The sequence below is a fragment of the Oncorhynchus mykiss genome, chromosome 8, assembly GCF_057628025.1.
Source record: "Oncorhynchus mykiss isolate SJ-2025 chromosome 8, ASM5762802v1, whole genome shotgun sequence".
NCBI lineage: Eukaryota > Metazoa > Chordata > Actinopteri > Salmoniformes > Salmonidae > Oncorhynchus > Oncorhynchus mykiss.
Window position 1 is genome coordinate 65411221 of NC_143029.1, and position 25909 is coordinate 65437129.

The following is a 25909-nucleotide window of genomic DNA, read 5'->3' on the forward strand; positions in this document are numbered from 1 at the left end:
CTAATACTGTTTCAAACGTCACTCGCTTTTAGATATGGTATAGTTATTCCCCTTGCGCTGCAAGGGCCGCAGCTTTTGTGGAGCGATGGTTAACGATGCTTCGAATGTGGCTGTTGTCTATGTGTTCCTGGTTCGAGCCCAGGTAGGGGCAAGGAGGGGGACGGAAGCTATACTGCTACACTGGCAATATTATAGTACCTATAAGAACATCCAATAGTCAAAGGTATATGAAATACAGATGGTATAGAGAGAAATAGTCCTATAAATACGATATTAACTACAACCTAAAACCTCTTACCTTGGAATATTGAAGTCTCATGTTAAAAGAAACCACAAACTTTCATATGTTCTCATGTTCTGAGCATGGAACTTAAACGTTAGCTTCTTTACATGGCACATATTTTACATGGCACATATTTTACATGGCACACATTTTTACATGGCACATATTACTTTCTTCTCCAACACTTTGTTTTTGCATTATTTAAACCAAATTGAACATGTTTCATTATTTATTTGAGGCTAAATTGATTTTATTGATGTTTTATATTAAGTTAAAATAAGTGTTAATTCAGTATTGTTGTAAAAAAAAAAACGGCCGATTAATCGATATCGGCTTCTTTGGTCCTCCAATAATCGGTATCGGCATCGGCGTTGAAAAATCATAATCGGTCGACCTCTATTTTAGAGCTTAGCAACTCTGGAGCATGGCCAAAGAGACCTGTGTATGTATTGAAATAGACTTGGCTACATCCTGGTGTTTTGTTGATGGCAATCTCAACAAAAATATGAAAGAAATGCTTACAATGTCATATACTATATGATAAACTTGTCATAACCAGTGCTCTTCAGAGTGTAGACCTATCACATGAAAGGAAGCACAGTGATAATGTGATACCCGCTTGTACAGAGTTCTGTGGAATCCTGCTGTCAGCTCCTCTGTCATTGTAGATTAATGTAATGTCCCGTGAGTCAAATCCAGCAGTACTGTACAGTACTGTATTATCATGAGAACCTTGGTGGGAGAACATCATGGGATCATTGCACTACAATGTTAGAGCGTGAATGATGTATAAATAGCTTAGTTCACTAGTCAAATATTTTATACGAATATTTGGCATTTAGCCTGAATTATTTTTTATCTGTATTTCTTAGTAGAAGCATGACAGACCTTCCTTGACAAGAGTGTCAGTCCGTTTTCCATTCGTTGAAATGTGAAACATGCAGTGCTTATGACATGAGTCAACAGGCTGAACTGTGCGTGTGCTCAGTGTTACACAGTGTTGATGGTATTCGGGTGTGAGTGTGAATTCTGATATCTGGGATCATCTCCAGTCCTCCAGCTGTGAGAACATCTCTGTTTGTGATGTTACACAACATGCATTATCAATAGTTCTTCCCCTTCAATTGCACCACTTTTTTTGTTTTGTTTTAGCCCTCTGTGTTATTCTGTATGGGTGCAGGTGAAAGATAATTATTTGTTTACAAATTTTCTGAATCAGTGCATTGGCCAAAATGGCCTAGAAGACAATATTGGTTATCAATATCAGCTTATAATTTCCATATCTGTCCATCCCTAAATGCTAGTAGTATCTCAAGCCCAAGTATTCACACACTTTTGCTTCCTAGAAATAGTGCCAGGTCATTTCTGGAATGCATTTTGTTCTCAGGGCCGGTCCTTGCCGTTCTGCCGCCATAGGCGAGACCAAAAAATACCGCCCCCCGCAAAACTAGAATCGTTCCCAGTAAGCAAAATTATGTTGAATAGACATCTAAAATATGTATTTACCAGAAGTTGAAGTTCAATTTAGGTTTTGAAAATGTATTTTCCGTATGTTTAAAATACATATTTTCCATAATGTTTTCCATAATGTTGAAAAGGCATATTTTTCCAGACATAACAAAAATATGTATTTGGGCCTCCCGAGTGGCGCAGCGGTCTAAGGTACTGCAGTGCTTGGCCGGCCGGGATGTCCTTGTCCCATTGCGCTCTAACTCCTCCGACTCTTGTGGTGGGCCGGGTGCCTGCACGCTGACACGGTTGCCAGTTGTTTCCTCCAACACATTGGTACATTGGATATCACAAAAATGGGGTAAATAATAGAAATACAAAAAACATGTTTTTTCCCGACATTGAAATCAGGTTAATTTTTGGTTGAGTTGAAAATACGTATTTTCCAGATATTGAACTCAGGCCCATTTTTGGTTCTGAATGAAAGTTGAAAATAAATAATTTACAGACGTCTATGTTTGTGTCAAATCAAATCTGGTCTCACCAGACAAAATCTGAATCAAACATCGGCGTCTATGATTGGTTCATGTTTGGTCCGGACCAAAATCTAATGTCCGTGGATGTGTAAATCAAGGCTGGTCCGGAACTGCACCAACAAAAGACGTCCAAAAGGTGTCGGCTCGGGCCGTACTTACTGAGGTGTAGCCTACAGTGTTGCCTGAAATTTTATTTTATGAATGCCCATCTATGTGGTAAGCCTACCATTTGTAAAGCACCAAAACACGTCTCGAACTTACTGGGGTGTAGCCTACTATGTCGGACCACAATGGAATTTTGTGAATTTTATTTTTATTTATTTATTTTTTATTTCACCTTTATTTAGCCAGGTAGGCTAGTTGAGAACAAGTTCTCATTTGCAACTGTGACCTGGCCAAGATAAAGCATAGCAGTGTGAACAGACAACACAGAGTTACACATGGAGTAAAGAATAAACAAGTCAATAACGTAGTAGAAAAAAAAAATCTATATACATTGTGTGCAAAAGGCATGAGGAGGTAGGCAATAAATAGGCCATAGGAGTGAATAATTACAATTTATCAGATTAACACTGGAGTGATAAATTATCAGATGAACATGTGCAGGTAGAGATACTGGTGTGCAAAAGAGCAGAAAAGTAAATAAAATAAAAACAGTATGGGGATGAGGTAGGTAAATTGGGTGGGCTATATACCGATGGACTATGTACAGCTGCAGCGATCGGTTAGCTGCTCAGATAGCAGATGTTTGAAGTTGGTGAGGGAGATAAAAGTCTCCAACTTCAGAGATTTTTGCAATTCGTTCCAGTCGCAGGCAGCAGAGAACTGGAAGGAAAGGCGGCCAAATGAGGTTTTGGCTTTAAGGATGATCAGTGAGATACACCTGCTGGAGCGCGTGCTACGGGTGTTACCATCATGACCAGTGAACTGAGATAAGGCGGAGCTTTACCTAGCATAGACTTGTAGAGGACCTGGAGCCAGTGGGTCTGGCGACGAACATGTAGCGAGGGCCAGCCGAATAGAGCATACAGGTCGCAGTGGTGGGTGGTATAAGGTTCTTTAGTAACAAAACGGGTGGCACTGTGATAAACTGCATCCAGTTTGCTGAGTAGAGTATTGGAAGCTATTTTGTAGATGACATCGCTGAAGTCGAGGATCGGTAGGATAGTCAGTTTTACTAGGGTAAGTTTTGCAGCGTGAGTGAAGGAGGCTTTGTTGCGAAATAGAAAGCCAACTCTAGATTTGATTTTGGATTGGAGATGTTTGAAATGAGTCTGGAAGGAGAGTTTGCAGTCTAGCCAGACACCTACAGTGCCTTGCGAAAGTATTCGGCCCCCTTGAACTTTGCGACCTTTTGCCACATTTCAGGCTTCAAACATAAAGATATAAAGCTGTATTTTTTTGTGAAGAATCAACAACAAGTGGGACACAATCATGAAGTGGAACGACATTTATTGGATATTTCAAACTTTTTTAACAAATCAAAAACTGAAAAATTGGGCGTGCAAAATTATTCAGCCCCCTTAAGTTAATACTTTGTAGCGCCACCTTTTGCTGCGATTACAGCTGTAAGTTGCTTGGGGTATGTCTCTATCAGTTTTGCACATCGAGAGACTGACATTTTTTCCCATTCCTCCTTGCAAAACAGCTCGAGCTCAGTGAGGTTGGATGGAGAGCATTTGTGAACAGCAGTTTTCAGTTCTTTCCACAGATTCTCGATTGGATTCAGGTCTGGACTGTGACTTGGCCATTCTAACACCTGGATATGTTTATTTTTGAACCATTCCATTGTAGATTTTGCTTTATGTTTTGGATCATTGTCTTGTTGGAAGACAAATCTCCGTCCCAGTCTCAGGTCTTTTGCAGACTCCATCAGGTTTTCTTCCAGAATGGTCCTGTATTTGGCTACATCCATCTTCCCATCAATTTTAACCATCTTCCCTGTCCCTGCTGAAGAAAAGCAGGCCCAAACCATGATGCTGCCACCACCATGATTGACAGTGGGGATGGTGTGTTCAGCTGTGTTGCTTTTAGGCCAAACATAACGTTTTGCATTGTTGCCAAAAAGTTCAATTTTGGTTTCATCTGACCAGAGCACCTTCTTCCACATGTTTGGTGTGTCTCCCAGGTGGCTTGTGGCAAACTTTAAACAACACTTTTTATGGATATCTTTAAGAAATTGCTTTCTTCTTGCCATTCTTCCATAAAGGCCAGATTTGTGCAATATACGACTGATTGTTGTCCTATGGACAGAGTCTCCCACCTCAGCTGTAGATCTCTGCAGTTCATCCAGAGTGATCATGGGCCTCTTGGCTGCATCTCTGATCAGTCTTCTCCTTGTATGAGCTGAAAGTTTAGAGGGACGGCCAGGTCTTGGTAGATTTGCAGTGGTCTGATACTCCTTCCATTTCAATATTATCGCTTGCACAGTGCTCCTTGGGATGTTTAAAGCTTGGGAAATCTTTTTGTATCCAAATCCGGCTTTAAACTTCTTCACAACAGTATCTCGGACCTGCCTGGTGTGTTCCTTGTTCTTCATGATGCTCTCTGCGCTTTTAACGGACCTCTGAGACTATCACAGTGCAGGTGCATTTATACGGAGACTTGATTACACACAGGTGGATTGTATTTATCATCATTAGTCATTTAGGTCAACATTGGATCATTCAGAGATCCTCACTGAACTTCTGGAGAGAGTTTGCTGCACTGAAAGTAAAGTGGCTGAATAATTTTGCACGCCCAATTTTTCAGTTTTTGATTTGTTAAAAAAGTTTGAAATATCCAATAAATGTCGTTCCACTTCATGATTGTGTCCCACTTGTTGTTGATTCTTCACAAAAAAATACAGTTTTATATCTTTATGTTTGAAGCCTGAAATGTGGCAAAATGTCGCAAAGTTAAAGGGGGCCGAATACTTTCGCAAGGCACTGTAGGTACTTATAGATGTCCACATATTCTATGTCGGAACCATCCAGGGTGGTGATGCTAGTCGGGCGTGCGGGTGCAGGCAGCGAACGGTTGAAAAGCATGCATTTGGTTTTACTAGCGTTTAAGAGCAGTTGGTGGCCACGGAAGGAGTGTTGTATGGCATTGAAGCTCGTTTGGAGGTTAGATAGCACAGTGTCCAAGGAAGGGCCAGAAGTATACAGAATGGTGTCGTCTGCGTAGAGGTGGATCAGGGAATCGCCCGCAGCAAGAGCAACATCATTGATATATACAGAGAAAAGCGTCGGCCCGAGAATTGAACCCTGTGGTACCCCCATAGAGACTGCCAGAGGACCGGACAACATGCCCTCCGATTTGACACACTGAACTCTGTCTGCAAAGTAGTTGGTGAACCAGGCAAGGCAGTCATTAGAAAAACCGAGGCTACTGAGTCTGCCGATAAGAATACGGTGATTGACAGAGTCGAAAGCCTTGGCCAGGTCGATGAAGACGGCTGCACAGTACTGTCTGTTATCGATGGCGGTTATGATATCGTTTAATACCTTGAGCGTGGCTGAGTTGCACCCGTGACCGGCTCGGAAACCAGATTGCACAGCGGAGAAGGTATGGTGGGATTCGAGATGGTCAGTGATCTGTTTGTTGACTTGGCTTTCGAAGACCTTAGATAGGCAGGGCAGGATGGATATAGGTCTGTAACAGTTTGGGTCCAGGGTGTCTCCCCCTTTGAAGAGGGGGATGACCGCGGCAGCTTTCCAATCCTTGGGGATCTCAGATGATACGAAGGAGAGGTTGAACAGGCTGGTAATAGGGGTTGCGACAATGGCGACAATTGCGACAATGACAGTTTCAGAAATAGAGGGTCCAGATTGTCAAGCCCAGCTGATTTGTATGGGTCCAGGTTTTGCAGCTCTTTCAGAACATCTGCTATCTGGATTTGGGTAAAGGAGAAGCTGGGGAGACGTGGGCGAGTAGCTGCGGGGGGGGGGGGAGCTGTTGGCCGAGGTTGGAGTAGCCAGGAGGAAGGCATGGCCAGCTGTTGAAAAATGCTTGTTGAAGTTTTCGATTAATACGAATTTATCGGTGGTGACCGTGTTACCTAGCCTCAGTGCAGTGGGCAGCTGGGAGGAGGTGCTCTTGTTCTCCATGGACTTTACAGTGTCCCAGAACTTTTTGGAGTTAGAGCTACAGGATGCAAATTTCTGCTTGAAAAAGCTGGCCTTTGCTTTCCTGACTGACTGCGTGTATTGGTTCCTGACTTTCCTGAACAGTTGCATATCGCGGGGACTATTCGATGGTATTGCAGTCCGCCACAGGATGTTTTTGTGCTGGTCGAGGGCAGTCAGGTCTGGAGTGAACCAAGGGCTATATCTGTTCTTAGTTCAGCATTTTTTGAATGGAGCATGCTTGTCTAAGATGGTGAGGAAGTTACTTTTAAAGACTGACCAGGCATGTGGTAGGCCCACCGTTTGTAAAACAGGCCATTGCATTGTCTTTATTATTCCTGATTCCTGTGACAATTTGGGTATTTAAGCTCTGAATATCAGCTACCCAACTTCATCAGGAGTTATCGCATGCCTATTTGCGATGTGTTTACACAGCAGAAAATGTAGAAGTATTTTCCTTTTCACTTAATTTACAGATGACAGTTGTGATTGTCAATTTACAACAGCAGTTGTGACTGTCCATTCCATATTGTCCATTTTAATTTGACCTGTCCTATTTTAGGCATTGTTTGTTACCATGGCAGCGCATTGATTGAGCGCCATTTAAGTTAGGCTATTTGATCGGAGATGATGTAAAACGTGTCTGTCTCATTACATTGTCATACATTTTATCTCCAGCCTTTAGGCTACAGAAAAGGCCACATACGATTTCTATTATATCATATATCTGCTACATGATTTGTGTTAGATATTTTTTGGGGGGACGGAACGTTGTTGGAGCACTACAGAGATACATCTCTCCAACAGCACCCTGGAGAGGCGCGCTGGGAATATTTTGCGCCCCTGCTTTTGACAAAGTGGCCACTGCTTATCAAAGGGCCGTCATCAGCGCTCACCTAAAAATCATCCCATATGCCACTGGTTGAGAGAGATTGTAATTGTTTTTGTGAAGAATTATGTGATGTTTTATGTATTGTTGTTGGAGGTGCGTCTTGGTCAGTTTAGCTCAGAAAATGCCCCCTTCGTCAATCTGTCGCCATAGGCGGTCACCTAATTCTGGCTAATAAGCGAGCTGTTTGTTTACAGCTCCTATACTGTATAAAGCAGGCCTAACTTTCCCCCAGGGGAGCGGCAGAGAGGAGTGTTTGTGCCAGTCAGAAGGTGAGGGATGTTCCCTCCCCAGAGTGGTTGGCATGAGCAAGATGAGATTCCAGACAAGAGGGCAGTGACCCACAGCTTGCCCTTCACACCCCGCACTGTCTCTGTTTATCTGGTCTTTAGTCTCGTAGTCATTTGACAAGAAACACCTTTGACTCCTTGTAGGACTCCCTGGGACTGAAAGACGTCTTGAGCCGACTGTGTAATGTTACATTTGACAAAAACCCATGCTAATTGGAGCATTAGTTTTATTATATATCCTTGAAATTGTTTTGTTATTGTGATGTCTCCTTGCAAGGCATTGCTTTTAATAATGTTTGTTTTTGTATGCCTGTATGTATGCTGAATGCTGATGTATAGTGCGTATGTGTATAATGCATATACACTGCATTTGGAATGTAAGTTGCAGCCTTATTCTAAAATGGATTAAATAGATTTTTTTCCTCATCAATCTACACACAATACTCCATAATGACCAAGCAAAAACAGGTCTTTAGAAATGTGCTGATGGCATATCACAGTTCAAATTGAGGAATGCGATTACATTGATATAACAGACAAGGTGCAGTGTGTTATTCATTACAACAGGGGTTTCCTTACATTTTTGGCCCACAACCCCACTGTGATACAATACAAAAAATTGTGACCCCGCCATTTGAAAAAAGTGATGTAATCAACGGCCAATGTTTACTTTTTTAATTGGGCCTAAAACGGTCTATTACAACGGTCTATTACAATCAGTATTTCAATCTGTAGGAAGTATCTCTTGAAGTGAGTAAAATGCATCAGAAAGGTATTGGGAAGTTCAATAATTTTGAATGATCTTCTGTGTAGAAAAGAACGTCGTCATTGATTATGTTCTTTTCCCCCCAGTCCGATTTAATGCCTGGTCTTGTCCACTCTGTTCTGATGAGGCTTGTGGGTATTGTAGAGGGACATGCGTGTTTCTGTGAGTCTTTCAGTGATGGTGTCATATTATTTTGTACTTCAAAAGATAGAGCCACATTTGTAGGAAAACTGTTACAACCGCATCTAGCGGTTACCGGAGGTTACTGACATAACCCCGGTTCTATGAACCAAGCGCAATTGTATCTATTTTATTTGAGTTCTCTCGCGACCCCATTTTCAAATCAGGCGACCCCTAGTTTGGTAAACGCTGCATTAGAATATCCCCATGCCTCCTTTGCATTTTGAACATGTTGTACATTTTGTAGGCCGACAGCTTCTAATTTATTCTATTCCATTTACACCCTTATCAGGTGGCAAATATCTGCATAATGGTGTGATACATTTTCAACATAAATCTATAAATAGGCCTAAATCTACATAGTATCTTAGAATAAGCAAGTAAGCAGAAGCATGTGGACAATGAACATTTCTATTGCATCTGCTCATTTTGACAATGGACATGTCACCAAGCTCAGTGTTGTGTTGTCACACTATTTTGGGTGACCCAGATCTGCTCTGCAGCGAGTGTGTTTTGATGTGTTACCAAAACAGCGTGTACATACAGGGGTGACAGGCAACAGTGGCTGTGTTATCAAGGGAGCAACTCATCAGTGTGTTTTCTACACAGCATGTCATGACCTGTTTACAGGATGACCAGGGCTATGTTTAGGCATTACTCCTGCCAACACATTTTGAATGATATAGGCAATTGTGAAAATCATTGTGTGGAAAGTGCTGTAAGTACAGCTAGCCTTTCTGAGCGGGTGTACATGTGATTTATTTGTTCAATTATACTGCATTATGAAGTTAATTAATACAATACATTACAGAATTGCTATTATCTTCACTATGCTATGAACATTCCTCAATGTCACACGACACATACATTACATGCTCCCTATTTTATTGCACAGATCATGTGAGAGAAAGGACCTCAGCACTCCTATCAACGTAAAACCAGATTCTGTGAAGTACATACCTACAGGTCGCACCAGAAGGACATAAATTCAGCCATCATTACATGTCCATCCCTCACTGAGCACACAGTATACATTAACCATGAATAATGCCCCTCGTACATGCATGAGGACTTGTTTGTTGGAAACTGGCATATGGCACAAGTTAGTTATTCTTTTTTTCTAGTCAAATAATTAGGTGGGTGCTTACACTGAGTATACACAACATTAGGAACACCTGCTCTTTCCATGACAGACTGACCAGGTGAATCCAGGTGAAAGCTATGATTGCTATTGATGTCACTTGTTAAATCCTCTTCAATCAGTGTAGATGAAGGGGAGGAGACAGGTTAAAGAATAATTTTTAATCCTTGAGACAATTGAGACATGGATTATGTATGTGAGCCATTCAACTCCCACTGACATACCCTCTGAGAGTGGTTTTAAAGTGATAATACACACCAAATCACAAATTCGTATGATTAACAGTGTTAAATAACAGTAATATGTGAAAACAATGTTTTTTTGTGAACAAATGTTTCATTTTGCCGTTATAACAAGGTTGGTAGCAACGTGAAAATTGTTGTGGAAATCTGTTGCAGCTCAAGTCGACTACAAAACCCACAATGCAATGCTCTCTCTAGACTGGCTGGCTAGCTAGGTAGCGAGCTAGCAAAGTATAGTCCGTCCTCTGCCCAGAGCGAGTGCAGAGTATGTTGCTATGGCAACAACTGCCCTTTCCCACAGACACACAGGGTGCGTTGCGAGATGGTACTTGGAGAAACTGAGTTGAATAATTTGGTACACTGTTTGGATTTAGCACATCTAAGCAAAATATATATATATATATATATATTGAACAAGATTTTACAGAGTTATAGTTCATAGAAGGAAATCAGTCAATTGAAATAAATAAATTAGCCTTAATCTATGGATTTCACATGACTGGGCAGGGGCGCAGCCATGACTGGGCCCACCCTCTTGGGGGCCAGGTCCACCGACCCCCCCCCCGCACCTCAGATGATCCCGCAGGTGAAGAAGCCGGATGTGGAGATCCAGGGCTACGTGTGATCTGAGGCCGTTTGGACGTACAGCCAAATTCTCTAAAATTATTGTCCCCAGCACAAGGTGCACCTGTGTAATGATCATGCTGTTTAATCAGCTTCTTTTATTTCAGTTCATAGAAAATGGGACCAACACTTTACATGTTGGATTGATATTTCTGTTCAGTATACTTTGTCATGACGATGTAAATGATATAGCACTGCATTGTTTGTATGTTTTTGAGGTGTCAAGCTAAAGAGAAGCCAATGCTTACTACATTAGTGCTGGAAATGCTCAAATGCTACACTTTTGCCCAATGTTATCAAGTGTACCATGTCTAATGCATATTTGATGAGGCCATGAGGGCTGGGTGGTGGGATGCACTAGGGCCCGGGGCCTTGGAGCGGAGCAGAGCAGGGAGAGGCTAGAATCCTACCCAACGTTTTCCCTTTTAAAACGCCACATTTTTGGACATCTCCTTCATCACAGCAGGGAGGCTGTTAACACATTTCTCTGTCTGACAACTGCTCATTATTCGGTAATAATGAAATAGTAACATAAAAAATAATAATATAAAGACAGAAATAACAAAGTTATTCACATCTGGAGTTGATATTTTTTATTTCACATCGGCATTCCCCCAGCTGTGTTGACAAAAACAATTTAACAGTGGAGTACTATTGCTTAAGGGCTATACTCTAAATATCTAACATACTACTTAACCATCTCTCACTGCTGCTCTGAATTTGCTTTTGCTCTTTAACATTATGTAAACAATTCACTAATGAGTACTTTGTAATCTACAGTGCCTTCAGAAAGTATTCACACCCCTTTACTTTTTCCAAATGTTGTTGTTACAGCCTGAATTTAAAATTGAGGAAATTAAAATTTTGTCACTGATCTACATGCAATAGATGTGGTAAAGAGGTCAACGGGGAACGCAGACCGTGGGGGTTAGAAGAAGGACAACGGATTTGCGCACATTCAACAAACTGATCTAACAAAGTGGATATTAGTCAAATCCGTCATGATTTATGTATTATAAGAGGCCCACAATGTTGTTACTAAAGTCTGATTTGGATATACATGTATTTGGCTGTTTTTGATTTCAGGTTGAGAAGAAATTACTTCTAAATTCTAACTCCAGTCCGTGTAAGCTGGTAGCATAGCTATATTAGCATAAAGAAATCAGTGGTGGTAGTCAAAGTTGTTTTTAACTGTAGTGGAGTTGATTGGTGACGATGATATGAACATGTTTTGGGGTTGACATCTATACAAGCATTATACTCCAATTTTCACCTCAGCATAGTGTGAAATACACACATAAACAATAGCCTAAATGTAGGGTATTTTGCTGGGGGCAATTTGGAGATTCGGGATCTTTCCCCCATGGCATCTTTCCCTCATGAGTTTCCATGGCATTTCCATTGTTTTGGTCGAGTTCCATTGACCTCTACTATATCTATACCCCATAATGTCAAATTGGAATTTTGTTTGTAGAACATTTTAGAAATGTATAAAAAATGTCAAGCTGAAATGTCTTGAGTCGATAAATATTCAATCCCTTTGTTATAGCAAGCCTGAATAAGTTCAGGAGTAAAAATGTGCTTAACAAATCACATAATAAGTTGCATGGACTGATTCTGTGTTCAGTAATAGTGATTAACATGATACAATTATCAGTAAGGTCCCTCAATGGAGTAGTGAATTTCAAACAAGAGATTCAAGCACAAAGAACGGGAAGGTTTTTCAATGCCTTGCAAAGAAGGGCCAATTGGTAGCTACAGTGTATAAACATATATGTATATATACAAAAATGCTGAATATCCCTTGATGGTGAAGTTGTTAATTAGGTTTTGGATGGTGTATCAATGCACCCAGTCAATACAAAGATAAAAGCGTCCTTCCTAACTCAGTTGCCGGAGAGGAAGGAAACTGCTCAGGGATTTTACCAAGAGGCCAATGGTGAGTTTAATGGTTGTGTATGAGAAAACTGGGGATGGATCATTGTAGTTACGCCACAATACTAACTTAAATGACAAAGAATGAAGCCTGTACAAAATAAAAGTAGTCCAAAACATCCATCCTGTTTGGAACAATGCACTTAAGTAATACTGCAAAGAAAATTTGCTAAAAAAGGTACTTCTAGTCCTGAATACAAAGCTTTATGTTTGGGGCAAATCCAACTCAACACATCACTGAGTACCACTCTTCATATTTTGAAGCATGGTGGTGGATGCATCATGTTATGGGTATGCTTGTCACTGTCAAAGACTAGGGAGTTTTTTAGGATAAAAAGATACAAAATATAGCACAGCAAAAATCCTAGAGGAAAACCTGGTTCAGTCTGTTTTCCAACAGACACTGTCACAGCTGTCGTAAGAATGGGACCAAGGCGCAGCAGATGTTGACTTCCACATATTTAATACAAAGAGAAACTTAAACAAAACAAAATATATCAATAAACGAACAACTAAACGTGACTACGTGGTGCACATGCACAGACACAAAACAATATCCCACAAACACAGGTGGGAAAAATAGCTGTCGCCTCCTGACCACAGAAAGCCTGTATTTTCTATGGTAGAGTAGGTCAGGGCATGACTAGGGGTGTTTAGTCTAGTTTATTATTTCTATGTGGGGTTCTAGGTTTATTTTTCTATGTTGGTGTTTGTGTATGATTCCAATTAGAGGCAGCTGGTAATCGTTGTTTCTAATTGGGGATCATACTTAAGTTGAATTTTTTCCACCTGTGGGTTATGGGATATTGTTTATGTTTAGTTGCCTGTTCGCACTGCATTGTCATCACGGTTAGTTTATTCTTTATTTTGTTTTGTATTTAGCTTAAGTTTCACTTTCATTAAAATATGTGGAACTCGAAGGTCGAAGGTCCGACCATCATTATTACGAACATCGTGACAATAGCTACTTAAATATGATCCCCAATTAGAGACAACGATTACCAGCTGCCTCTAATTGGGAATCATACAAAACACCAACATAGAAAATATAAACTAGAACACAACATAGAAATTATAAACTAGAATACCCCCTAGTCACACCCTGACCTACTACACCATAGAGAAACAAGGGCTCTCTATGGTCAGAGCGTGACACACTGGGAGACATTCACCTTTCAGCAGGACAGTAATCTAAAACACAAGGCCAAATCTACATTGGAGTTGCTTACCAAGACGACATTGAATGTTCCTGAGTGGCCTAGTTACGGTTTTGACTTAAATCGTCTTGGAAATCTATGGCAAGACATGAAAATGGCTGTCTAGCAATGATCAACAATCAAATTGACAGAGCTTGAAGAATTTTTTGAAGATAATGGGCAAATATTGTACAATCCAGGTGTGCAAAACTATTAGAGACTTACCCCAAAAGACTCAGCTGTAATTGCCGCCAAAGGTGTTTATACAAAGTATTGACTCAGGGGTGTATATACTTATGTAAATTGGATATTTAATTTTCAATACATTTGCCAAAATATAAAAAACACGTTTTCACTGTCATTATGGGGTATTGTGTGTATGGATGTGTGAGAGATGTTTTTTTAAATGTTTTTTATGCATTTTGAATTTAGACTTTAACACAACAAAATGTGGAATAAGTCAAGGGGTATGAATAATTTCTGAAGGCACTTTAATAGTAGGTCAGCCACAAATCCTTGGTTTATGTCAAATCTCAAACTCTACAGATGATGACTCACCCAATAAGGCACATGAACTGCCATTGATTTTGGGGGTACTGTTCGCTCTCACTGTTATTAGGGTTGTTTGGAGTTTAAACACATCCATTGTAACATTACTGCGTAAGTGTAAGACTCCTAATTGACAGCTTTGAGTGATAACAGTAATCTGTGCAGAGCGGAGGTGACACCACAAACAAAATAACAGGGATTGAACATATTACTCATCATCGCTGCAGCAATAGCCAGCCGATGCCAATACGGTGGTAAATAACTTGTACTGGCCAGTATCATTGTTGTTTACGACATTTAGTCTTAATATATGGTTTTGGTAGAGAGACTAACTAGCTATTTTATCATGAATTATTCACTGAAAGATTAACTAGGAGCCACATCAAGAGCCAACATGCTATTCAAATTTGAACATACACATGATGTAGACATTTGTTGCCAGCACATTTGTAGGACTTTACTGGTGTGTTGGTTAAATCTGAAAGCCTAAAAGAGTTATCAGCATCCATTTAGTGTCCAAGGGTATGGAATTAACTATTCATTAGACACTGGCTTCTAAACCATTATCTTGATCCCGTGTTGACGTTCTCTAGTGCTAAAGCCTGGTTCGACTTCACATATAGGCTACTGTGTTCTTTTTAGCTTAGACATGTTATTGTAAAAAAAAGCCTGCATTATTTTTTATTCCAAATGATGTTGCCTTGCCTTTAATGTTAGTGAGAGAAGTGCTAAACTTGTGTGGGCTTTCTAAAGGTTAATCTGTCTTTGTTTGACCTCATGCTGGTTAACAGTGTGGTGTTGCAGCCGTCTAGAGTGGCCTATTCTTAATGTAGAGATGATAAGACTTCTAAAGCTTTCACCAACTAGCCTACTCCTCCATGAGGTCAGTCTTGCTCTGGTGAATATTTGACAAGAATTACAACTGTACTGTTGGATGTACAACATTTTTCTTTGAGACAGCATTTGGCATTCCGATTGAAATACAGAGGATCTTCGCCAAGTCAATTTATTACTGAACTTACAACTACAGGTCAGTCAATATGTTACAATATTTGAAGTTTGCCTTAGAAGTCTGTCATATTGGCTGTAAACTACTAGGGAGTTACAGCAATAGCAGAATGTTTGGTACATCATTTATAGCTTCCTCATCAAATAGACAGCATCACTGTATTGTTTTTGTGTGCAAGTCTGCGAGACAACCAATGAGTGAGTCCAGGCTGGGTGAGAGAGAGTTGGTTCTGACGTTGATAGTGGTGTTCCATCCCACTACACTCCTTCCACTGCCCTCCTGGCACTAAGACTGCACGACCTGTATAAGACCATAAGCAAACAAGAAAATGCTATTCCAGAAGCTCCGCTCCTAGTGGCCTGGAACTTTAATGCAGAGAAACAACCAGAGTAAAAAAAATATATAGACTGCCCAGTGACGTGAGCCTACCAGATGGGCTAAATGCCTTTTATGCTCGCTTCGAGGCAAGCAACACTGAAGCATGCATGAGAGCACCAGCTGTTCCGGACGACAGTGTAATCACGCTCTCCATAGCCGATGTGAGCAAGACCTTTAAACAGGTCAACATTCACAAGGCCGCGGGGCCAGACAGATTACCAGGATGTGTACTCAGAGCATGCGCGGATCAAATGGCAAGCGTCTTCGCTGACATTTTCAACCTCTCCCTGACCGAGTCTGTAATACCTACAAGCAGACGTGTGCCCAAGAAACTGAAGGTAACCTGCATAAACCACCCCATAGCACATACATCGGTAGCCATGAAGTGCTTTGAAAGGCTGGTCTTGGCTCACATCAACACAATCATCCCGGAAACCCTAGATCCACTCCAATTCACATACTGCTCCTACAGATCCACAGATGACGAAATCTCACTCGCACTCCACGCTGCCCTTTCCCACCTGGACAAAAGGAACACCTATGTGAGAATGCTGTTCATTGACTACAGCTCAGTGTTCAACACCATAGTGCCCACAAAGTTCATCAATAAGCTAAGGACCCTGGGACTAAACACCCCCCTCTGCAACTGGATCCTACACTTTGACGGGCCACACACAGGTGGTAAGGATAGGCAACAACACATCTGCCAAGCTGATCCTCAACACTGGGGCCCCTCAGGGGTACGTGCTTAGTCCCTTCCTGTACTCCCTGTTCACCCACGACCGCATGGCCAAGCACGACTCCAACACCATCATTAAGTTTGCTGACGACACAATAGTGGTAGGCCTGATCACTGATAATGATGAGACAGCCAATAGGGAAGAGGTCAGAGACCTGGCAGTGTGGTGCCAGGACAACAACCTCTCCCTCAACGTGAGCAAGACAAATGAGCTGATCGTGGACTACAGAAAAAGGAGGGCCGAACACACCCCCATTCACATCGATAGGGCTGTAGTGGAGCGGGTCGAGAGTTTCAAGTTCCTTGGTGTCCAAACACACCAAGACAGTCGTGAACAGGGCATGACAACGCCTTTTCTCCCTCAGGAGAATGAAAAGATTTGGTATGGGTCCCCAGTTCCTCAAAAAGTTCTACAGCTGCACCATCAAGAGCATCTTTACCGGTTGCATCACCACCTGGTATGGCAACTGCTCGGCATCCGACCGTAAGGTGCTACAGAGGGTAGTGTGTACGGCCCAGTACATCACTGCGGCCAAGCTTCCTGCCATCCAAGACCTAAATAATAGGCGGTGTCAGAGGAAGGTCCAAAAAATTGTCAAAGACTCCAGTCACTCAAGTCATAGACTGTTCTCTCTGCTACCGCACGGCAAGCGGTACCGGAGCGCCAAGTCTAGGTCCAAAAGGCTCCTTAAAAGCTTCTACTCCCAAGCCATAAGACTGCTGAACAATTAATCAAATTGCCACTTCGACTATTTACATTGACACCTCCCCTCCCCCCTTTGTTTTTACACGGTTGCTATTCGCTGTTTATTATATATGCATAGTCCATTTAACCCTACCTAATATGTACAAATTAACCCGAACAACCTGTACCCCTGTACATTGACTCGGTATCGGTACCCCCTGTATATAGCCTCGTTATTGTTATTAATATTGACTCCTGAACATCTAATCAAATGGCTACCCAGACTAGTTGCATTGCCCCCCTCTTTTACACCGCTGCTACTCTCTGTTGTTATCATCTATGCATAGTCATTTTAATAACTCTACCTATGTGTGCATATTACCTCAACTAACCGGTGCCCCTGCACATTGACTCTGTACCGGTACCCCCCTGTATATAGTCTCGCTATTGTTATTTTACTGCTGCTTTTGAATTACTTGTTACTTTTATGTATTATTCTTATCCATATTTAAACTGCATTGTTGGATAGGGGCTCGTAAGTAAGCATTTCACTGTTGTATTCGGCACATGTGACTAATCAAATTCGATTTGATTTTACATTGCAGCTTGGACATCTATTTATCTGCCACGCTTGAGCCAAGCAGTAATCTGTGATATCAGGTGCTTTCCCCTTAATGTTTCCACCTGTGATCCCGCCAGGGGATCGAGCAGTGCATAGGGTGTTAGCCCTCAGGCTAAAGGCTCAGTCTGTTTACATACAAACCACCCACCTCTCTGCTTGGCTCAGACAATTCTCTCTCTGCTTGATAGAAAAAACAAATTGACAGCGAAGCTGTGAAATCTATTGTTATTCTTATATTATATATTTTTTATCTACTTGACATGGTCAAATAACTCAAGAATAGATTGGTAATTTGGCACACAGAAACTAGAAGCCGTGAGTAATTTGGTCAAAAGGACTGGCACCGATTGACCTATAGGTGGCTCTGTTACACGTAGTCTCACTTAAATCCTCATATCCACCACCTTGTTGACCCAGAGAGTTGAAACTTTGTATGTAGATGTCTTTCCTCATGCTGATCAAACCCATAAGGTCCACCAGGATATATTTTCCTCCGTCTTGGACATTTTGGAAAATAACTCCAAATTCAAGTGTGTAGGCCCATGGTACGTCTCCTCACATAGTTTGAAAAAAGCTAAGGGATTGGTTAAGATAAGGCTTTTTGATAAATCAGGAAATCAGATTATACTTAACTTTTACTTCACTACATTCCTAAATAAAATTATGTACTTTTTAATCTATACATTTTCCCTGACACCCAAAAGTACCCGTTATGTTTTGAGTGTTTAACAGGAGAGAAAATGGTCTAATTCACACTCATCAAGAGAACATCCCTGGTCATCCCTACTTCCTCTAAACTGGCGGACTCACTAAATACATGCTTCATTTGTAAATTATGTCTGAGAGTTGGAGCGTGCCCCTGGCTATCCGTAAATAAATAAAACCTAGTAAATGTGGCCGTCTGCTTTGCCTAATATAAGGAATTTGAAATGATTTATACTTGTACATTTACTTTTATTACGTTCGTCGTATACATAATGAGCGGACCAAGGCGCAGCGTGAGTAGAGTTCCACATATTTATTAAAGTGAACCTTCAAAAAACAACAAAGAATAAACTAACGTGAAGTTCATCGCGCACGTAGCACTAAACCAAAACAAACATTAACCCACAAATTAGAGGCAACGATCATCAGCTGCCTCCAATTGGGAACCATACTCGCACCAACATAGAAATTCTAGACTAGAACACCCCCTAGTCACGCACTGACGTATTGCACCACAGAGAACCCCAAGGGCTCTCTGGTCAGGGCGTGACAACTTTTGATACTTACGTATTTAAAACCAAATACATTAAAACTTTTACTTGGTAGTTTTTTACTGGGTGCTCTTTCACTTTTACTTGAGTTATTTTCTGTTAAGGTATCTTTACTTTTACTCAAGTATGACAGTTGGGTACTTTCCCCACCACTGCTCCACTATGGCCTATCAACTTGAAACTTATGGTCATCAAAGACATTCCCATGAAGAACCGTGTCAAGTTTGGCCTTGACATCTTAAAAATATTAACAATGAACTTTTTTGACTATGTAAAGCTCATGCTTAAAATAAAAAGAACTAAATAATAAGAACTATCTGCCTTTTTGGACTAAAAGTCAGATTCACTCCAAATTTGGTCTTTGGACTCATCATAATAGTCATTAAAGAGTTTGAGAAAATAACGATGATGCCTTCAAAGTTTGCCACACTAAACCAGTAGATTTATATTAGCATATGCAAAACATATTCTCATAAACTATAGGACCAAATGACACCATATTTGGATTTTATTTTATTTGTCCATTTAAACCACTGCAAATCCACTTCACAGTGGTCTATCAACTTGAAACTTGTCATCACTATCATGCACTTGGTGAAAAATCTGTTCACGTGCCCTAGAGCAAGGTACTTAACCCTAATTGCTCCTGTATGTCTCGATAAGAGCATCTGCTAAATGATTAAAATGTAATAGACGTCCTTAAGATGGACAACACTGAACTCATTCTTTGCATATGTAACACTAATGCTCAAAATCATCTGCGATCATCTTCTCCTCATGAACCACACATCAGATTCACCACAGATGTTGTTTTGAGACTCATTACATCAGTCTTTAATAAACATGGTCATGTTTTCACTGATTATACATAGAGAAGATAGCTCCTACATGATGGTGCTTGCTTTGTTATCCAACTGATCTCCTTTCTGTCGTCCTGTGAACCATGTTCATTGCTACTGGCAGATATATTTATGTGTTTTTCAAATCACATTGTTGGCTGGAATGGACTATTGGCTACATTGGATTTTACTACCAAATTGGGTGCTGTTGGTTTATTCCTTGATTTGTTTTTTCTTTTCAACATGTACATGACATATAATATACTGTACATATACTGTAGAAAGGATGGACAGACACAATTCGATAAGGCTACTGCTCTTTTCCTGTGTTAGGCCTAATTCACTTGAATGGCAACAAAATATATATTTAATTTGAACATCATGTTTTTCCCTGGTCCTTCCATAGGTGATAGTGGGAGCCAGTGTGCAGCAGTCCAGGCCCAGGGGAGGGACCGACCGAGTGGATGCCCCAGGCTGTGCGGCAGGGGCGACAGTCTCGACCATGACTCGGCTGATGCTGGGCCGAACACTGGAGCGCATCTGCAAGGCTGTCCTGCTGCTCTGCCTGGTGCACTTCGTCATCATGATGATCCTCTACTTCGACGTCTACAGCCAGCGCTTCGACCAGATCTTCAGCCGCTTCAACAACGGCCGCAACGCCAGCCGCAACGGACACCACTACTACTACAACCTCAGCCGGCCCAACGCCACCTACGCCAGCTACCTGGCCACCGCAGACCAGCTGCTGCCCACCGTACGACCCGAGGGAAACCACACGCCGCCCACTACCAAGCCCATACCACCTTGCCCGGAGATACCCCCTGGTCTAGGTAGTTGAGGACCTCCTTTTACACTAATGACTAATGAAATAGTACCCTGTTTATATTACCATGCCGACCCGAACTATACTGTGCTGGCTCAGATACTACTGTGGTTGATGCGTAACCAAACCAGAGCAGTTATTATAGCACAGCTCAGATACTATCATCATTAGGAAATCTGAACAAGGGGATTTGGTAATAGTTCATTACTCTAATTAGTATAGTGTGTTGTAATTTGAAAATAGATGTCAGCGAGATAGAGGCCTGCATGTGTTCGAGCAGCAGGCTCTCTGGCAACCACTTTCTATTCTAAAATGTAGTGGATGGAATGTTTACTCCAATTACTGTAAAAGCTAGTGTTTCTGTGTGTTTTCTGGGCTGCCCAGGTGAAACATAAAATGGATTTAATGTCAGCACTCTGGGCTGTAATATATATTTCATCCAAAGAAACACCACTAGTCCAATGCGGCGTTGGAAAGACTAACACAACAGTATGCTTTCAAATACTGGAAAATACAGTCAACTAAGATATGTAGCTGTGTGGCGTTTGAGGCTTTCAGCTAACTCAATTTAAAGCTGCTGCGATAGGGAAATCCCAGTTACCTTTGTAAGAATTCCCTTCATCAGCAGAAAACCTCATTAACTTCCTTGTCATTGCGAGGCTTTTCTTGCTCATTATGCCATTAGATATGCCTGCGAGCACAAGGCCTTTGCCACTCAGCTCCTGCTAATGAGTTTTAAGTAGAGGTCTTGAGGGAGTTGTGGGGGAACCAACTCTTTGTCTCATGACCCTCCACTCCTATGCATCTGTTCCCCTCTTTATTTCTCTTGATTGAGGTTTCCACTGACTTTACAGTTGTTGACTGCATGTCTTTAGGAGACACATCAGCACTGAGTGGTTGTTTACTGTTAGACCCCCCCCCCCCACACACTTGGCACACACACACACACACACACACAAACACACCATCCCTCCCTCCTGCCCTCAATGAGTGGTTGATGCACTGGCTCTAAAGCTTGTTACAAAGCATGGGCTTTACCACGATCCGTAAGTGCCTTGTGTGATTGCAAAGAACAGAGCTCCAGCTTTAACTTTCATTCATGACCTCGTATTTTATCTAGCTAGAATAGATGCAGGCAGCGAGGTTCGTTGTGTAATTCTGTTTATCTCAGCGTCTCTCTGTGTGTAGGGTATTCTCAGATAATCACTGTCTTTCCTACAGAGATGTCTGCCTGTGGAAACTGCTGTAGGAAGGCTTAAGTAGCTTATCTGCTGTTGTCTGGGTGGCTTGATGGAGCTGTTTTAATGACCCCACTATGACAGGTTCAAAGTGGAAGAAATGAACACTTTGAACCTGACACTTCTCTTGACCATGTAAATAGATCTGAAGTGTGTGTATGAATTAGTGTTGTTAGGCACATTATGGTAGTTGAACCATTCCATATCAGTAAATTAGTCCATTTGATACATTTTTGTTGCTGTTGTCGACCAATTATCTACAGTGTCAAAATCCCAAATCAGAATAACGATTCATTATCCAGATTAAGGTGAATCAACTTTTCATAGAGTACATAATGAATGTTATCAAATCATATCAAATCTAATTTTATTTGTCACATACACATGGTTAGCGGATGTTAATGCGAGTGTAGCGAAATGCTTGTGCTTTTAGTTCTGACAATGCAGTAATAACCAACGAGTAATCTAACCTAACAATTTCACAACAACTACCTTATACACACAAGTGTAAAGGGATGAAGAATATGTGCATAAAAATATATGAATGAGCGATGGTACAGAACGGCATAGGCAAGATGCAGTAGATGGTATCGAGTACATGATACTGTACGGAACTAGAAGCACAAGCATTTCGCTACACTCGCATTAACATCTGCTAACCATGTGTATGTGACAAATAAAAATGTATTTGATTTCTGTAATTAAGCTATTTCAATTTAATTAGATTTGATATGACTCTGTGACTGCCACTGCCTTCTCTTTCCTTAGCATGGAGGGAGAGGAGGCTGCATGGTCTGGTGCATCATGGCCAGCCCAGGTAGCTAGCTGCCTAGCCTTCCTCCCTCCTTGCCTCTTCTCTCAATGATGGAGTAGGTGCCTGGGGTGGTAATGAATTGCAGACAGAGTCAGAGACTGAGAATGCCTCTGTGTTAGTCACAGCCAGGTGCAGATAGATAGATGATGGTGGAAGGGAGAAGGAGGGAGGCCCCAGGGAGAGGAGGCCTTGGCCAGGGAGAGACGTGGGAGACTCCCAACCCAGCTGACAGGTGCTGCTTGTGTTTGGACTTGCGGTGGGCTTCCATTCCATTGCAGCTTTCTCTCTCTCCATCTCCCTTTCTCTCACACTCTTCTCTCGCTCTCTCCCTCCCCCCTCTCCCTCCCTTCCTTAAAGGTGAAATATGCAGAAATCGCTTGACCATTTTCTGTCTGTTAAAATTAGAATAGTTTGCCTAATAACAGTTTATGTGACAAAACAAGCAATGTATCGTGTAGAGAATCATTGTACCATCTAAACTGGTGTGAAATATATGTTCAGTAACCTAAAATACTGTATTTCCAGCTGTTTGAAGCTGGTGTACAAAACTGAAAGTAAAAGATACAAAAACAAAACATAAGAACGGGAAGCATAGAAATATCGCACATAGCACAGATCTACAGTTACTTAGACTTGCTTTCAATGAGAATGACAGACCTATAACTCACATTTCTATATGAATTTGGTAAGGTCACCCAAAAAGTTACATATTACAGCTTTAATGGCAGTCAGCCAGCTGTCAGTGTGGGTCTGCAACCTCTTAACGAAACAAATTGTAATGGCAAAATATGGAATATTGCCTGACAGGGTTGCAGTATTATATGAATGCTGGAGCTATAACATTTTCCTAGACACTCTTATCCAGAGCAACTTACATTAGTGAATGCATAATTGTTTTTATTTTTCCGCACTGAACCCCTTTGGGAATCAGACCCTGGCGTTGCAAGAGCCGTGCTCTACCAACTGAGCCAGACAGGAGGACTGTGCTGGTGCAGTGCTGGTGTTATCACTTCCAACAAATAATGTCATTTAGAACTCTTTAGGCACACACATCTTTTGTTGTTGCCTATATTGGAGTTGGTGTCCATAGGTTTATTGATTTCAGTCTTTTTAACTTCCCTGCTGCACTAATACTAAAGCCAATCCTATGCCGTTGGGTGCCGGGCACTAAACCAACCCTAATGCCGAATTCTGCTGGGTTTTCAGTTCAGTCTGAGGTGACTGACACGACTCCCCATCAGAGGAGACAGCTCCAGTCTTTCTCCCTGGCTTGTCATTGGTATTTCTCCCCGTGGGATTACACCAATCACTGCTGTGGTAGTGTTGCTTTCTGAAGGAGGAGCATCGCTCAGAGAGAGTGCAAAGTTGATGGATGGCTGTTTGCTCAGCACGTAATTACCAGGTCTGGGGTTATACATCTACTACTGTAGGTCAGCTGAACAAAGCCATTACACTGCTTTGAGAAATGACACTGTTCGGAATGTCTACCTGGCTCCATCAAATCAAAATACAAATCTTGACCTTTTCTGTACTTACAGAGTAATGTTTCACATCCTGAAGGCCTCTACATCTGAATTTATCTTCCAGGCCAAAATGTGTCAAAGTGCAGTAGTTTGGGGTCCAGTGCATGTACAGTTGAAGTCGGAAGTTGAAATACAACTTAGCCAAATACATTTAAACTCAGTTTTTCATAATTCCTGACATCCTAGTAGAAAATCCCTGTCTTAGGTCAGTTAGGATCACCACTTTATTTTAAGAATGTGAAATGTTAGAGTAATAGTAGAGAGAATGATTTATTTCAGCTTTTATTTCCTTCATCACATTCCCAGTGGGTCAGAAGTTTACATATACTCAATTAGTATTTGGTAGCATTGTCTTTAAATTGTTTAACTTGGGTCAAATGTTTTGGGTAGCCTTCCACAAGCTTCCCACAATAAGTTGGGTGAATTTTGGCCCATTACTCCTGACAGAGCTGGTGTAATTGAGTCAGGTTTGTAGGGCTCCTTGCTCACATAGGCTTTTTCAGTTCTGCCCACATTTTTTCTATGGGATTGAGGTCAGGACTTTGTGATGGCCACTCCAATACCTTGACTTTGTTATCCTTAAGCCATTTTGCCACAACTTTGGAAGTATGCTTGGGGTCATTGTCCATTTGGAAGACCCATTTGCGACCAAGCTTTAACTTCCTGACTGATGTCTTGAGATGTTGCTTCAATATATCCACATAATTTTCTTTCCTCATGATACCATCTATTTTGTGAAGTGCACCAGTGGCTCCTGCAGCAAAGCATCCCCACAACATGATGCTGCCACCCCTGTGTATCATGGTTGGGATGGTGTTCTTCGGCTTGCAAGCATCCCCCTTTTTCCTCCAAACATAACGATGGTCTTTATGGCCAAACAGTTCTATTTTTGTTTCATCAGACCAGAGGATATTTCTCCAAAAAGTACAATCTTTGTCCCCATGTGCAGTTGCAAACCATAGTCTGGCTTTTTTATGGCGGTTTTGGAGCAGTGACTTCTTCCTTGCTGAGCGGCCTTTCAGGTTATGTCAATATAGGACGTGTTTTACTGTGGATATAGATACTTTTGTACCTGTTTCCTCCAGCATTTTCACAAGGTCCTTTGCTGTTGTTCTGGGATTGATTTGCACTTTTCACACCAAAGTACGTTCATCTCTAGCAGACAGAACGAGTCTCCTTACTGAGCGCTATGGCGGCTGCGTGGTCCCATGGTGTTTGTACTTGCATACTATTGGTTGTACAGATGAACGTGGTGCCTTCAGGCATTTGGAAATTGCTCCCAAGGATGAACCAGACTTGTGGAGGTCTACAATTTTTTTTCTGAGGTCTTGGCTGATTTCTTTTGATTTTCCCATGATGTCAAGCAAAGAGGCACTGAGATTGAAGGTAGGCCTTGAAATACATCCACAGGTACACCTCCGATTGACTCAAATGATTTAAATTAGCCTATCAGAATCTTCTAAAGCCATGACATAATTTTCTGGAATTTTCCAAGCTGTTTAAAGGCACAGTCAACTTAGTGTATGTAAACTTCTGACCCACTGGAATTGTGATACAGTGAATTTTAAGTGAAATAATCTGTCTGTAAACAATTGTTGGAAAAATTACTTGTTTCATGCGCAAAGTAGATGTCCTAACCGATTTGCCAAAACTATAGTTTGTTAACAAGAAATTTGTGGAATGGTTGAAAAATGAGTTTTAATGACTCCAACCTAAGTGTATGTAAACTTCTGACTTCAACTGTATGTCAAGCATAGCCACCAATACAGTAGATCCACCACTAAAGCTCTAGGT

General features: G+C 41.4%; 1 protein-coding gene across 2 annotated transcripts in view; it reads left to right on the plus strand.

Moving 5' to 3' along the window:
* LOC110530319 (beta-1,4-galactosyltransferase 2) overlaps positions 1-25909 on the plus strand; it is a 147225-nt gene that overhangs the window by 8226 nt on the left and 113090 nt on the right. For both annotated transcript variants that reach the window (XM_021613255.3, XM_090182287.1), the window contains exon 2: positions 20124-20547. In XM_021613255.3, coding sequence (XP_021468930.1) covers positions 20220-20547 — 328 coding nt within the window. In that variant the 5' untranslated portion in view covers positions 20124-20219. The remainder of the gene's footprint in view (positions 1-20123; positions 20548-25909) is intronic.